The sequence below is a fragment of the Oncorhynchus clarkii genome, chromosome 17 (assembly GCF_045791955.1).
Source record: "Oncorhynchus clarkii lewisi isolate Uvic-CL-2024 chromosome 17, UVic_Ocla_1.0, whole genome shotgun sequence".
Taxonomy (NCBI): domain Eukaryota; kingdom Metazoa; phylum Chordata; class Actinopteri; order Salmoniformes; family Salmonidae; genus Oncorhynchus; species Oncorhynchus clarkii.
The window spans coordinates 19,769,909-19,785,992 of record NC_092163.1 but is presented as its reverse complement, the minus strand read 5'-3'; the positions used below and the strand labels follow the sequence as shown (position 1 = coordinate 19,785,992).

The window sequence follows — 16,084 nt, the reverse complement described above, 5'->3', positions numbered from 1 at the left end:
ACCAGTAAATTACTGGGAGTTTATATATAGAGTTTGCGACTCTATTTTTTTATAGCTTATAGTTTATTTGCCGTTTAGTCAGCACCTTTTACAGAAAAATCATTTTCTCTGGGTGTGCGCCAGCTCATGTTTTCTATCCAATTTCAGCTATAACATATCTTCATGTTAGATAATTAATATTATGTGAATTTAGGTCTGTTCATAGTCATTGTTTCTATGCCATCAGCTTGTGAATACAGTTACCTAGAAACGTATTCAGGCACACATCCTCCATTTAATATCAACACTTTTTCCATGCTAGATAAATGAACCATACTGTGAATATAGTTCCATTGACTCCATTGTTTCTATGCCATCCACAGTTGTGAATACAATCCTCCATTTTGGCTCCTCCTCCACAGGGCTGCCTGACCCCTTTGCCAAAGTGGTGGTGGACGGCTCGGGGCAATGCCACTCCACGGACACCGTGAGGAACACGCTGGACCCCAAGTGGAACCAACATTATGACCTGTAAGTCACCAGGGAAGACTCTAAACTGGGGGACCACCTTAGACCTATAAACCCTTGTTTCACCATGTCTTCCTAGTTCCAGCTTGTCTCAGCAAGGTGGAATTTATCCTTTCAGAGCTTCAAAAGTGCCTAGTAGGAAGTAATAGTATAACCTCATCCCATAACCTCGTCCCCAGGAGAAACGTCTGGCGTGTGTAGGGACTAGGGTCTGGATTTGGTGGAACTCACTGTCATCTCCTGAAGAAACCACTTCCTATAATGGATGCCAAAGAACTACAGACAACTGCTAACGCAACCTCCCATGTTGACTATGGTTTTCAATGTTATTACGCTGTTCTGGTTCCATTGACTAAGCTGTGGCGTCTCCATGTGCTGCTATGATAAGCGTGCGAGGAATGCAGCAGGTTACCCTCCCTTCCCGTGCTAATGTGCAGGAACACCCACCATAAACCATTTGAGGCCTTTTGACTGGGCTGCTGCACGCTCACTCTAAGGATAGTCTGAAATGGCACCCTATTCCCTATGTAGTGCACTACTTTTGACTAAAGTCCTGGTCAAAAGTAGTGCACTTTATAGTGAATAGGGTGCCATTTCAGACGCAACTCTAGTCTAACCATTGCGACTGTCCGACTGAATATTTGCACTGAAATGAGCCATGTGTTGTGAATGTTGCGCAGCAAGCTTTACATGCTCTTCTAGGGAGTAATCGCCACTGGACCCAAATGACCTACTGGCGTTACAGGAGAGGGATGTAGCGGGAGGGAGCGGGTGAAGAGGAGAGAAAGCTAGAAATGGGGAGAGAGGAGTGTGTGTGTTACAAAAGCATTGGGGAACTATGTAGAGATGTGGGTGTCTTGGCACCAAACCACTATGCACAGATTGAATAATACAGAGAATGTAGTTACATCATCAATTAGGTCCCCAAGAAAGAAAAGAACAAAAAAAACATAAGTTTGGCACTGCAGCAAGAAGACATATTTGCTAGCTTTGCGCACACATGTAGATGTCTCTCTCGCTGTGTCTATTTTTCCGTGTGTGCCCCCCCCCACCATGCTTGTCTTCAAACACTTGCCTCTCCACTGGTCCTAGGGGAGTCGCCCCTGCCAGTGACCCCTGACCCCAGGGCTCTGTCACAGGAAATGGCTGACATGCCAAGGAGCACAGCCACAGATGGAGCCTTCAGCCTCAGCCTGTTGGCTGGCAGGTTGCCACTGCTCTCCACACCTCCCTCCACACCAGGCCAAGCTAATTGCTCAGCACACAGCCTACCCAGCAGCCCCCTCTCCGTGGGTCTGCTACTGTAGTGTAGCCCTCTGGACTACAGGTCATTACAGTTACTGCAGAATACATCCTTCATCCGCCCTATGTGCACATTCATGGAAGGTACTGGTGTGCGAAATACACCAATCCAATGCTTTTAGTTTGAAATGCATGGGGTTGAGTGTATGATTGTACACATTGAAGAAATGGGGCACAGTCAAGTGTGTGTGACACACACCCATTGACTAGTGCTTGTGTACTACACAAGCACTAGTCAATGTGACACACACCCAATGTGACACACACACCCAATGACTAGTGCTTGTGTACTGCAAAACAGGCTGAGTTTTGTCGTTGCAGTTTTCACTAATAGTCATTGATTTTGCAATTACAGCGTAACTTATCTAGTTATACGTTTGTAGACAGAGGCCATTAAACCAGAAAAGAGAGAGCTGTCAAAACATGTATTAGTTCAGACTGTGTTTGCAGCTTGAGGAGCATACATTCTGCCCCGCTCTGTTTTCATATTCGGTGCGTTAGCGCCTGCAGCAGGGAAGGCAGCATTAGAGATGATGGTGATGGAGCTCCCAATGGGATGCTAATGCACTGTATATCCCTTAGGCAAGCTAGAGACGTCATGAATAGTAAAGGGGTTGTTTTAGAGCACAAGGCCCGTAAGCGCTGTCGCTGCCCTCTGTAGGATCCAATCTGGGTGAATATGTGACCCATTTTAGCTTCATACTGTATGTTAGAGCCCTTGATCAATTTATACGGTAAAAGGCGGTATTTCATATTTCCATAGAGAAGTTAATTGATGCGATTGACGGTTGTACTTTTCAGAGGCCTTGATTGGTGAAAACCCATTCACACTCCTCCTCTCACTGCACCGACCACGCTATCCTCCTCACCAGCCTCCTCCCCTCTCTCCCTCCCCGGTTCCCTAATCGCTCGTCCCTCTCGGCACAGGAAACCCAGAGCAGGTGGCTGCCGTGCTGTCATCCCAGAAGGCAGAGCTGGTCTCGCCAGCCGCCAGGGGAGGATGTGTGATGGTGTCGTCTGCCAGTCTGTCTAGGCCGTCGATTAGTCTAGACGTCTATATCTAGCCTCATTACCTTTAACCCTATCTGAGCTGGCAGACTGGCGTGACTGGGCACCAAGTGGCATGACTAGATGTCTCCCATTGTGCCACCCTAGCTCACCAGTCACGTTCAGTCACAAACCAGTGAATTGGCGAACTTGTTTAATTATCAGCTTAGAAACTGATCGAAGGCCAGTTAAGTGTTCCACCCTAATGAGGTAAGGGATTTGGAAGAGTAAACTGATCCGAGATCTGATTGGCATGCTTACACCCACTTGAAATGAAAAGCTCTTCAGACTAGCTAGACTGAGGCTCTGTAAGTAATACTTACCATACTGTGGTATTATCATATAGCTATACTTAGCCGTATGCTCGGACAAGAGGGTTTCCTTCTCTCTCTCTCTGTTTTTCTTTCTCCTCCTTAATTTGCTGTGGTAAGCACTCTTCTAATCACGGGCTCTACCTGCAAAGCCAGACTGCACATGGTTTCACAAATGTGTGTGTGTGTGTGTACACGTGTGTCTTCCTCAAGTCATTTTGACTGAGGAAATTGTGTTTACCTGTCCTCATTTTCAAAGCCCCAGACGCTAGGTCACTGTCTGGTCTGCTCTCTCATTTCCCCTTAAACGCAGCCTGGGTTTGCAACACACACACACTCCAAATCATGTTGTTGGCCCATGCATTACCACCACAGTGTAGAGGTGGAGTAACTTGGCTTAGTTTTGAAGCCTTTATCCAAATCTAGATCAGACAGCAGGTGGAAATTTCAACCCACAATGCAAGCAAGGCTTTTAATATGAAAAGAAAAACCAGCTTAGATTTAATGTGCTTAGATTAAAGTTTAATTTCATTTCTGTCCATCACTCCTTTAAAGATGGAACTATGCAAAAAGTCATACTCCTCAATGGAAGCATTTATATCGTCCACAGACATCAGTTGCCAGTGATATTAGTATCAGATATTTGAGCTGACTTGTCTATTGACAAAAGGAGACGCTGTGAGTGAGCAAATTTGAAAACTGACTAGACAACCTCTCCCCACTCCCTTTAACAGTATGGGCCATGTGCATCTTCTATGTGCGCTCTGGGAAACTCTTCTCCAGGAAACCCTTCATGATATATACGTACCCATGGAGGAGGGCTGAGTTGGCAGCAGTGTTGGGAAAGCTGTAATTAGACCAGTCAGTGTGTGTTACTGTAAGTGCTGTCTGTCTGGGAGACTGTGGTGCAGAGGAGAGATGGGAGACGGGGTTCTCCTCTCTCTGATTCATGATGACTAGGCTGACCTTATAGCCAGACAAGCAGCTTCATTGTCGTCATCGTGGACAGTTGGCACACTGTAATCAGAGTCATTTAGACATCAGAACCCCTCCATACGTTCTGTGATGTGACTTTGTGTACACACTTGTTTCTTTAGTAGGTCATCCTCTTCGGTATGTATGTGCAGGTGTGTGTGTGTATGAGATGTACATCTCTCCTTATTAGCTTCGCTGTTACCCTGAGATAATGACTCGGCACTCCAAAAGCACACTGATGAGACACAGACCCACTCAGTGTTATAAGGGATGCATTTAAAGATATTAAAAGATGCATATTAAAACGACTACCTCGCTCACATTCTCCCTCTCTCTCTCTCTCACTCTCTCTCTCTCACTCACTCTCTCTCTCTCTCTCTCTCTCTCTCTCTCTCACACTCACTCACTCACTCACTCACTCACATCGGTTGGTCTATTATGTATTTAGTGACTCATATTAAAGGGACTGTCTCTATCATCCACAGGTACATTGGGAAGTCTGACTCCATCACCATCAGTGTGTGGAACCACAAGAAGATTCACAAGAAGCAGGGGGCCGGCTTCTTGGGCTGTGTACGCCTTCTCTCCAACGCCATCAACCGCCTCAAAGACACTGGCTGTAAGTGTGTGTGTGCGTTCAAGCATGTATTACAGCAATAATTAATTTGGGACCGTGCACATTTGAGCAAAAATGTATGTGAGTGTGCTTTACACTGTGTGCGGTGGTCTGTCTAGTGTGAGACAACAAAAAAAACCTCCCAACGATGACTCAAACCTAGACACACATTCTCCCCTCTATTCATCATTATTCCACTCCTAGTACGCAACGCATGATCTGATTTATAGACCACATCAAAGACAAGACAGGTTTCTGTCCTGCCCCACTGCCTAGAAGTCCCTATTACACACACACACACACACACCTGCCATTAAACTCTATTGATTGACGTCCATCTGGGAGTCTGGCACTGTCGCTGCTCCGCTCTGCCCGCTCCCTCCCTGGGTATCAGGTGCTAGTCTGGCTGGCTAGGGCACAGAGCTTGTTGGCGCTGCCTGGCCTGGTGAGACGGATGCCTTTGAGAGCGGGATAGGGGGCTCCTGGGAGTTGGGAGTCTCGACCACACCTGGCGGTGCCAGCTCAAACACACTCCCTGGGGTTTCCACCTCTAGCGTGAAGGGAAACTCACACACACACACACCCGGCCTGCTGTCTCTTCAGACACAGACTAACTGTATGTGAAGTAGACGTGCTGTCTCCCTTTTCTACTCTTGCAGTGACTGCTTCTTAATGAGTACTTTCTAGAAAGTCTATTCCTTTGTTTTACCTGGCTTGTTAGCCGTTAGCTGCTGCATTCAGACTGGGTCCCACCCCGACTGCTAGCATTAGCAGTGAACAACCGTAGGTATAGAGCATTTCTCTTTTCAGCCAAGCTATAACATTTAACGGTTAAAGATGCTAGCTAGGCTTTTAAACTAGCTGTCTCCACTTACAGTATATTGCTATGCTGTGATGTAGTCCTAATTGTACATCTAACTGCCCTACTTTCCTCACCCTCCATCTATAGTATATCTGTATAACTATCTATACCACTCAGCGGTTTTCTCCCTAAGTGGTGAGAGTCCTCTAGAAATTGTCAGTCAGACAGTGTGGCACTGAAGCCAGTCAGTATGGGTAGATTCTGCTGATGTGGACAACAAGGGAGACAGGCTGTCGCAAAGCACCAGTCCTCACATAACCCGCCCCCGCCCGCCTGTCTGTCTGTGGTCCAGCCACCACAGTCTCTAGGGGCCTCTTCTGCTGCCGCGCCGTTTCCTAACAGTCTGGCCCAGTACAGCGCTACAACTTCCTGTACTGCAACTTACTGTAGCATCACACACACACACACGCACTGGACACTAACCTCAGAGCTCTTTGTCCTAGTTACAAATGGCAGGCCTCAGGATTCTCTCCTTTTTGTTGTTCTCTTATTTTACCATAGTTTATTTAAACTGGTTTTGGTGCGTCTGTGATGGCGGACGGTATGTATAGAATGTATACATGGGTCAGTCATTTTAGTGTTATATCGTCTATGCACTGTCTGGGTGGCAAGACTTGTATACAGAGAGACGTATACTGTTGATACACTGGTAATTAAGCCTACATATGTTGTGTCGTGTTTTTTTTGTGTGGTATTTTTGGTTCCCGTACCCTTTGTATTCTCCTGCTCTTTCCTTTCATCTGAGCTTGTCTCCCCCCCCCCCCCCCCCCGCCCTTTGCGTTATTTTTTTTTAAATGCACCTCAGATGTTTGCAGGGCCAGGATACAGTTTCACTTAGTCTCTTTTTTTACTCCTCTGAAAGCTGCTTACTATTCCAGCCTTGTAACCCCTAGGCCGTCCCTGTTTAGTCTAGACACGTATCCGGAACAGATCCCCAATCCACAGTACAGTGCTGTCTGTCAGGAAGACCCCCCCCCCCCACCACCACCACCACCACCCCCCACCACCACCACCTGTCTCCCGTAGCCTGGGGTGTGCTCTCACTTTCTGCTCCCCATGACCCAGACCAAAGAGTTAGTTAATAGGAGCTGACATGTCTAGGATGTTTTGGGATGAGTAGAGGGAGAGCAGCTATGGCTGATTTGGGATCAGGGCTTAACCTGCACTGTGAAATGGAGACCCCTTTATTAGTGTAGGCCTCCTTCCATTGGCTGACGGTCTTGTTCATAGGCAGATTTGATGTCGTGTTCTGACTATCTTAGTCGTCATCTGTTCATATTTCTCTTGTTGTCCAAGGTATTAAAGTTTTCTTCACCTCTTGTTTTGAAGGGAAAGTGGTTTGTTGTATGAGGATTGTGTTTTAACCATTATTTTACCAGGTAAGTTGACTGAGAATGCATTCTTATTGACCACAACAACCCGGGGAATAGTTACAAGGGAGAAGAGGGGGGATGCATGAGCCAATAGTAAGCTGAGGATGATTAGGTGGCCAAGATGGCATGAGGGCCAGCTTGGGAATTTAGCCAGAACACCGGGGTTAACACCCCTACTCTTACGATAAGTGTCATGGGATCTTTAGTGACCACAGGGAGTCAGGACACCAGTTTAACGTCCCATCTGAAAGACGGCACCCTACACAGGGCAATGTCCCCAATCACTGCCCTGGGATCTTTTTTTAAACCAGAGGTAAAGAGTGCCTCCTACTGTCCCTCCAACACCACTTCCAGCAGCATCTGGTCTCCCGTCCAGGGACCGATCAGGACCAACCCTACTTAGCTTCAGAGGCAAGCCTGCAGTGGGATGCTGCTGGCTTGTATGATGTTGCTCTTGTGGTGATGACATAGCAGTATTGTAATAGCAGTTTGTCTTGTCCTTACTCAATGCTAAGGCCAGACAGATATAATTCCATTAAGCTTTAGAAATTCCCTTGGGGAATAATAAGTTATTTTTTGCTCATTAATATTGTTTTTCTTCTAACCCCACAGATCAGAGACTGGACCTGAACAAGCTGGGTCCCAATGACAACGACACAGTGAGAGGCCAGATAGTTGGTGAGTAGATCTGTGCAGTGCTATGGACCGCATACAAGTACACACACACACACACACACACACACACAAAAACACACTTTGGCCCAACCTGTGGTTGTCTGACACAACCACAGGTCTGGTGGATGTTTCGCCACTATCATCGGACTGTCTGAAAGGAAAGCCATGACTGTCTGAGTAGCTCGTCGACTCGTTTCTAAGTAAAACCACCTTTGACCTCTTAGGTTTCCACGGAGTCTGTTTGCACAACACAGACGGGGCTCTCTGGATCCGGTGTCTCAGTACTCTGGGTTTACCTCACCACACACTGCTTTTAGTGTTGGAGTTCTTTTCCAGACTGTGACCTGACCAGGAAGAACACTGAGCCCCAGTTCAACTAGGGTCGAGAGTTTCCCTTGGTCAGGTTACGGTTAGGATAATCTCATTCTCATGGCCTTAGTTATACAGCATTGCATGATATTGTTCTAACTGCTGCTGTTGTCGTCACCTGTCTCCAGTGAGTCTACAGTCCAGAGACCGTATCGGCACAGGAGGCCCCGTGGTGGACTGCAGCCGTCTGTTTGATAATGATTTACCTGATGGGTAAGGCCTCCGGATGTTTCTTAAGACTAAAGCTACATTATGTACCAGTTTGCGTGTTTCCAATGAGAGGCGCTGCATGGCCAATCTGGCGTTTGCGTTGGCCGTACAGCATTTTAAGTCAGGGCATTCATACTTATTTCACTTTGTGTAGCAGAGCTGTTGAGCAGAACTGTTGCCAAGGAAGTGAGTTTGTGTTTATACAGGACTTCCTGCCCCCACCTACCATCAACCAGTCATGTCGATGTTACCCTCTTAGTTGTTACAAAATTTGTGAGGGGCTCGATTTCACCTCTGCAAGCCGGATTGCCGGATCAAGCATAAATCCGCTATTAGATTTACATTGTTTTCTTACGTAGAGATAGTTGTTTGTTATTGTATAAGGTTTAGCTTGAAAGTTGATCTGAATCTGGTTGGAATAGGGGCATATTGAATCTGGTTGGAATAGGGGCATATTGAATCTGGTTGGAATAGGGGCATATTGAATCTGGTTGGAATAGGGACATATTGAATCTGGTTGGAATAGGGGCATATTGAATCTGGTTGGAATAGTGGCATATTGAATCTGGTTGGAATAGGGGCATATTGAATCTTGGTTGGATAAAAGCAATTCTAATGCATATGGAAATACTTGTTCCTTGGTCTGTTGCTCACTGTGTCTGTCTTCCTGTGTGTCTGTCCGTCTGTATCAGCTGGGAGGAGCGGAGAACCGCCTCTGGTCGGATCCAGTACCTTAACCACATCACACGCACCACGCAATGGGAGAGGCCCACCCGGTACGTCAACACACACACACACACACACACACACCCTACCTACCTACCTTTGCACCAGATGGAAGCTACTGACCCTGGAGTGCTGCCAACATCCAGCAGACCGTTTCTTCACACACTGAGTACCAAAGGTCAAATCCATCATCTGTAATTTACATAAATAGTCCAGACATTCTTTATAATACAACACAGCATCAACCTCCCTCTTCACCTCTGGCCTGTTTATTAGTCTATCTTCCTTATGTTTCCCTTAAAAAGGACACTCAACCTCTCCCATCTAAGTCCTAAGGGAAACCGTTGCTTATATGCCACAACAACCCCAAGCTTGTCTGGTAGTATATTGTGCCTGGCTGACCCAGAAAATAGGCAATCCATGCACTATTGTAAAAGGAAAACAAACCAGTCACAGGGCAGCCTAATGAGTGAGTTCCTATCAATTTCCTGAAAGGCTCAGTCCCATAAATAGGGCCAGCCAGGTTTGGCTTGGCCCACCTTTCTCCTGGAACAACTGTTGCCTTCCTTAGTTGGCCCCCGTATCAGTGGAGCCAATAGGGAAGTAAGCAAACAAATAAATTACCCCTCTGGAGCTGGCCTTCCTATTTTTCTTTAAGCGGGAGGGGTGGGATTGGGTTAGGGGAGAGGAGGTGGGCGAGGCAGGGGTTAAGGCGTGGGGCGGGGTTGTCAAAGGGGAACCAAGGCGTCAGCGGCCCTGGATGGCCAGACAAAGTGGTCTGGGGGAGTGGAGGGGGGGCTCTCTCCTCTCCTTTTCTCGCTCCCTTTGACCAGTCATCTTATCAGTTGCTTTCCTGCCACTCTCATGGACTAGACTGCCACTGAGACACACACACACACACAGGCAGGGAGACAAACAGTCTGACGCCGTTACACACACACACACACACACACACACACACAAACAAACAATAGCCCATCAAATGTGCGCACTTTCTTAGATATTATCTAATTATTTGTGTTTGTCCCCCTCCCCCTTTTCCAGGCCGGCGTCTGAGTACTCCAGCCCCTCCGGGCGGCCCCTCAGCTGCGTGGTGGATGAGAACACGCCGGTCATGACACCCAACGGGGCAGCCATCGGTGTGCTGCCCAGCAGTGGCAGTGACCCGCGGGTCCAGGAGAGACGCGTCCGCTCCCAGAGACACAGGAACTACATGAGCAGGACCCACCTCCACACCCCGCCGGACCTGCCAGAGGGATACGGTGAGACCAACTCACAAAAAAAAACGTACCGGCATACAAAGACCTCCACACAAACAAGTACACTAACACACACACACACACGTTCACATAACTAATGTATACACACTAATTTTCACACTGCCTGACCTGCCTAGGGGATATGGTGGTCAGGTGATGTGGTTACAGACACACACACAAACCCGCATGACCTACCTAAGGGATATGGAGAGGGCAGAGGACAGGGGTGCAGTCAGAGACACACAACACCCTCTGCCTGACCTACCTAAGGGATATGTGTACAGTTACTCATTATCGAGGAGAGAGAGACACGCTCGCTCACTCAGCCAGCATGATGTGCCAAAGGCTTCTGTAAGCACAGTCACATGCTTACATAAACACACCTCAACTGGCCTGACTCAGAGCTACAGTGTCACACGAACACACACATACGTACGCACACATGTAGGCACACACTGTAATTATCAGTGAAAGGAATTCATGGACCCTGCAGTGTCCACGTACAGTTGAAGTCGGAAGTTTACATACACTTAGGTTGGAGTCATTAAAACTCGCTTTTCAACCACTCCACAAATTTCTTGTTAACAAACTATAGTTTTGGCAAGTCGGTTAGGACATCTACTTTGTGCATGACACAAGTCATTTTTCCAATAATTGTTTACAGACAGATTATTTAACTTATAATTCACTGTATCACAATTCCAGTGGGTCAGAAGTTTGCATACACTAAGTTGACTGCCTTTAACCAGCTTGGAAAATTCCAGATAATGATGTCATGGCTTTAGAAGCTTCTGATAGGCTAATTGACATAATTTGTGTCAACTAGAGGTGTATTTCAAGGCCTACCTTCGAACTCAGTTCGTCTTTGCTTGCCATCATGGGAAAATCAAAAGAAATCAGCCAAGACCTCAGGGAAAAAAAAATGGTAGACCTCCACAAATCTGGTTCATCCTTGGGAGCAATTTCCAAACGCCTGAAGGTACCACGTTCATCTGTACAAACAATAGTACGCAAGTATAAACACCATGGGACCACGCAGCCGTCATATCGCTCAGGAAGGAGATGTGTTCTGTCTCCTAGAGTCCTATATGGACATAACCTGAAAGGCCGCTCAGCAAGGAAGAAGCCACTGCTCCAAAACCGCCATAAAAAATCCAGACTACGGTTTGCAGCTGCACATGGGGACAAGATCGTATTTTTTGGGAGAAAAAGTTTTTTAGCTTGCAAGCCGAAGAACACCATCCCAACTGTGGTTATGGGGGGGGGGGTGCTTTGCTGTATGAGGGACTGGTGAACTTAATAGATGGATGGCATCATGAGGAGGAAAATTATGTGGATATATTGAAGAAACATCTCAAGACATCAGTCAGGAAGTTAAAGCTTGGTTGCAAATGGGTGTTCCAAATGGACAATGACCCCAAGCATACTTCCAAAGTTGTGGCAACATGGCTTAAGGACAACAAAATCAAGGTATTGGAGTGACCATCACAAAGCCCTGAACTCAATCCTATAGAACATTTGTGGGCAGAACTGAAAAAGCGTGTGCGAGCAAGGAGGCCTACAAACCTGACTGTTACACCAGCTCTGTCAGGAGGAATGGGCCAAAATTCACCCAACTTATTGTGGGAAGCTTGTGGAACGCTACCCGAAACGTTTGACCCAAGTTAAACCATTTAAAGGTAACGCTAGCAAATACAAATTGAGTGTGTATGTAAACTTCTGACCCACTGGGAATGCTTAAATAGCTTAAATAAATCGTTCTCTCTATTATTCTGATATTTCACATTCTTAAAATAAAGTGGTGATCCTAACTGACCTAAGACGGGGAATTTTTACTAGGATTAAATGTCAGGAATTGTGAAAAACTGAATTTATCTGTATTTGGCTAAGGTGTATGTAAACCTCCAACTTCTACTGTAGCAGCGTAATACCAGGGCAAACATGGCTTTGTTGTCAGCCTTTGAGAGGGTAGTACAACAATCTCCCTGCTGCTGCAACCACAGCCGTCATCCCTCCTTCCCTCTCTCCCCCTCCCTGTCTCTCTAGATCCCTCTGTCCCTCCCTATGTTTCTCAGCTCCCTCCCGCTCTCTCCTTCCTTTCCTCCCTCTCTCAGCTTCCCTCTTCCCACAGCACCACATCATGACAGCTGCAATCAGCGCAGGCTGTGTTTTCAAGGCCCCTCTTCTCTCCTCACCCCTCTTCTCCTCGCTTCCCCGTGTTTGCGAACACTTCCCAGCGCTCCAAAGTGTTCTCGCAGTGCGGAGTGATATTCCCACTAAGGAGAGATGGAGAGGGGGAGCGAGCCAAAGAGGAGGAGAGCGATTGAAGGGAAGGGAGAGAAAGAACATTTCCCCCATGTGGAGAACAGGAAAGGGTGCATTCGAGGGGAACTGGTTTTCATTTGGGTGTTTTTGGTCAACCCCACGTCTGCCCTTGTCAAGCGTCAGATATTATTGTTCCCTCTGTACAGCCTCAGTCTTGTATACATTATACATGCAGATGGAACGTATTACATACATTATGCAATATGATTTAAGTACTACAGGCTGGTGGTTGCTAGGCTGTTGCTATGGATTGCAGCTATTTTGAGCACCCCATGCACACAGTGTTGGACCAGTTTGACTTTCCCAGCCAGAGACCAACACACAATTAAATGATGTATTTAATGCCTTATTTGCTTGTAATCACGTCCGCCAGCCAGTTCTTTCTGTCTGTATATATATGATAGCGGTTAGCCTGAGGACCAGATTCATTTGATAGGGACAGATACAACTAAAAACATTGACATGTCGGATGTCAACAGTCGAGTGTATTGCACCATTATTTAATATGCTGTAGCAAAACACTGATTTACAACGCCAGCCCACCAGTTACCACAATCTCCCTGTTCTGTGGAAGTTTCCCATCCTCTATTTCTACTTCCTATTTTAATATACGACACAACTTAGCCAGTTCATAAATGATGAGTATGTACGGTGTATACCAAACATTCGTCGGGGCAGGGACTCTACAAGGTGTCGAAAGCTTTCCACAGGGATGCTGGCCCATGGTGACTCCAATGCTTCCAACAGTTGTGTCAAGTTGGCTGGATGTCCTTTGGGTGGTGGACCATTCTTGATACACACAGGAAACTGTTGAGTGTGAAAGACTCTGAGCTGCGTTGTAGTTCTTGACACAAACCGGTGCGCCTGGCACCTGCTACCATACCTCGTTCAAAGGCACCAACATTTTTAATCTTGCCCAGTCACCCACTGTATGGTATACACATACACAGTCCATGTCTGAAGGCTTAACAAATCCTCCTTTAACCTGACTCCTCCCCTTCATCTACACTGTTTTAAAGTGGATTTAACAAGTGACATCAATAAGGGATCATAGCCTATCATTTCACCTGGTAGGTCTATGTCCTGGAATGTTTTGTACACTCAGTGTATATCTCCTGCAGAGCTCTTGGGCCTCTGTGTTGAACTGCATAAACTCCAGGCTCAACACAGAGCTCTGTAGAAGAACTGAACCAGAGAGTCTGTGAAGGAAATGATAAGGGTGGTGATGAATGCCATTCAGTTAGAATGGCGGTGATCCATGCCCCTGAAAATGCCCAATGTTCTTGGCAGAGGTTGGCAGAGGTGACTCACTTAAGGCCAGGGGGCGTTTTTCTCCTTCGACTCAGTCAGTGACTCTTGACCAGTTGGGTGGAACTGAGGGAGTGAGAGGTGAGCTGGGTGGAACATGTGGTGTCGGAAGGAAATGAATGAGGGACTACATGTGCATGCACGAGGCGCGCTCAGGGATACACACACTGGTGCCCTGTCACCGTCAGTGCACTCATACTGGGTGGTTCACGCTGGTGTCCTGTCCAGATTTTTGGAACATAAATACGGATTTGTGTGCCGTTTAAGTTGAGACAATTGAAGAACAAAAGGGTGTGCCATTTAAGATTGCCTCCGCTTTTCTCACAGCGTTGTCTTTTTGTGCCCCTCCCCTCACAGAGCAAAGAACCACGCAGCAGGGCCAGGTGTACTTCCTCCACACCCAGACGGGCGTCAGCACATGGCACGACCCTCGAGTGCCCAGGTACACACTGCTATGAACACACACACTCACCTCCATCTCTCTCGGTCTCTCTCAATTCAATTTTCTTTATTGACATGAGGTAATAATGTACATTTGCCCAAGCTTACTTTGGAGATTTACAATATTAACATAATTAAAATAATAATCAATGTTGTCAACGGGACAACAACAATAATGCCATACATAAAGCCATCTGTCGCTGTCACTCGCTCTCTCTCCTTCACACTGACTAGAAGTCTTTTTGGTCTGTCTCCTGGGTCATAAAATGTCTCTTAAGTCCAGGTAGACCAGGTAGACCTCCATATTTCAGTCTGTTTTCTTCTTGTCCAACTGAATGTATTTCAACTGAAATGTGCATTTAACCCAACCCCCCTGAATCAGAGAGGTGCAGAGGGCTGCCAATCGACATCCATAGCGCCCAAGGAACAAGGACAGGGGCTGCCTTGCTCATGGGCAGAACGAAAGATTTTTACCCTGTCGGCTCGGGTATTCGATCCAGCTACCTTCCGGTTACTGGCCCAACGCTCTAACCACTAGGCTACCTGCCGCCCTGGTTGTGAACCCTGACCTTTCCTCACCTCCACTGAGTATTTCTTGTTAATTGATGCGCTAATACGCACACACACACACACACACACACACACACACACACACACACACACACACACACACACACAAGCACACCGATTCATCCCAAATAATGAACTTATCAATGTCTTGGTCTTCAGAGATTCAATATCCTTAAGATTCAACATTGAATCATGATCATTTGGCCCAGAACGAGTTACAAACACCCATTATGTAATGAAACAGCTTAGCCAGGCATGTGCAGACTGCTTTAGTGATGAGTCCTTAGTGGACAGTTAATACATCCCACTTCAGGGTTTTAGGTTTCAACAGCAAAGAATGTAGGTCTATGGGGGAGTAGAGACCGATAGGGAGTTTTTGGAATTTATTCAAGTGTTTTCTCAGATGTTTTGCGATCGATCCAACTCTGTTGAGTTGAATTTAGGCATGTCTCTGGGATGTCTTTTTTATACTTGGAAGAAAAGATTTGTTGTGTACTTAGAAAATACAAATTGCACTCAATAATCCTACCTAACTGGTAGAATAAAGACTGCTAACAGTAGTGACTGTGTTTACAAGTCGATTTGTACTATAATAGCCTGGTTCTTACACTATAAAAGATAATATACTCTCATTAACCTAGATTAATACTCAATAAAGTATAATGATAATAGTAGTAAATACTGTATTATTATGCTCATTGTGTTATACCCTTGTTGTTTTAGCACCCTAGGTTGAGTGAGCGATGGGTTTACGTGGTTATGGTTTAGTTCTCTTCACGGTCTCCTGTGGTCCTATTTTCATGCCCAGGGATCTGAGCAACGTCAACTGTGAGGAGCTGGGTCCTCTGCCGCCGGGCTGGGAGATCCGCAACACGGCCACGGGACGCGTCTACTTTGTGGACCACAACAACCGAACCACGCAGTTCACCGACCCGCGCCTCTCCGCCAACCTCCACCTGGTCCTCAAGTGAGTGCAAACACTGCCACTGTTCAGGCTGTGACCTTTGACTCGAGCTGGGGTCTTTACTTTTTATCTAGTGGTCTACTCAGACGTCATGCCTTTAGCTGAAAACACTGGGTTTGCTTATTTTCTAGATCACAGTAAATTGGTAGCAAAAATGTTGAGGAAGCATTCTGCCTGCTGTTAGTGAATCCATCTGCTGTGTGATGGCGTCAGATCTTTTTGTCCCATTTTATATCACTTTTGG

At 46.5% G+C, this 16,084-nt stretch overlaps 1 protein-coding gene across 3 annotated transcripts in view; it reads left to right on the top strand.

The window, feature by feature from the left end:
• LOC139370469 (E3 ubiquitin-protein ligase SMURF2-like) overlaps positions 1–16,084 on the top strand; it is a 75,467-nt gene that overhangs the window by 33,539 nt on the left and 25,844 nt on the right. For 2 of the 3 annotated variants that reach the window (XM_071109967.1, XM_071109966.1), the window contains exons 3-10: positions 402–510; positions 4,628–4,761; positions 7,606–7,671; positions 8,166–8,250; positions 8,940–9,023; positions 10,018–10,235; positions 14,223–14,307; positions 15,685–15,843. In XM_071109967.1, coding sequence (XP_070966068.1) covers positions 402–510; positions 4,628–4,761; positions 7,606–7,671; positions 8,166–8,250; positions 8,940–9,023; positions 10,018–10,235; positions 14,223–14,307; positions 15,685–15,843 — 940 coding nt within the window. Of the gene's footprint in view, positions 1–362; positions 511–4,627; positions 4,762–7,605; positions 7,672–8,165; positions 8,251–8,939; positions 9,024–10,017; positions 10,236–14,222; positions 14,308–15,684; positions 15,844–16,084 lie in introns of all 3 variants that reach the window. The other variant, XM_071109965.1, reaches the window with a different exon arrangement.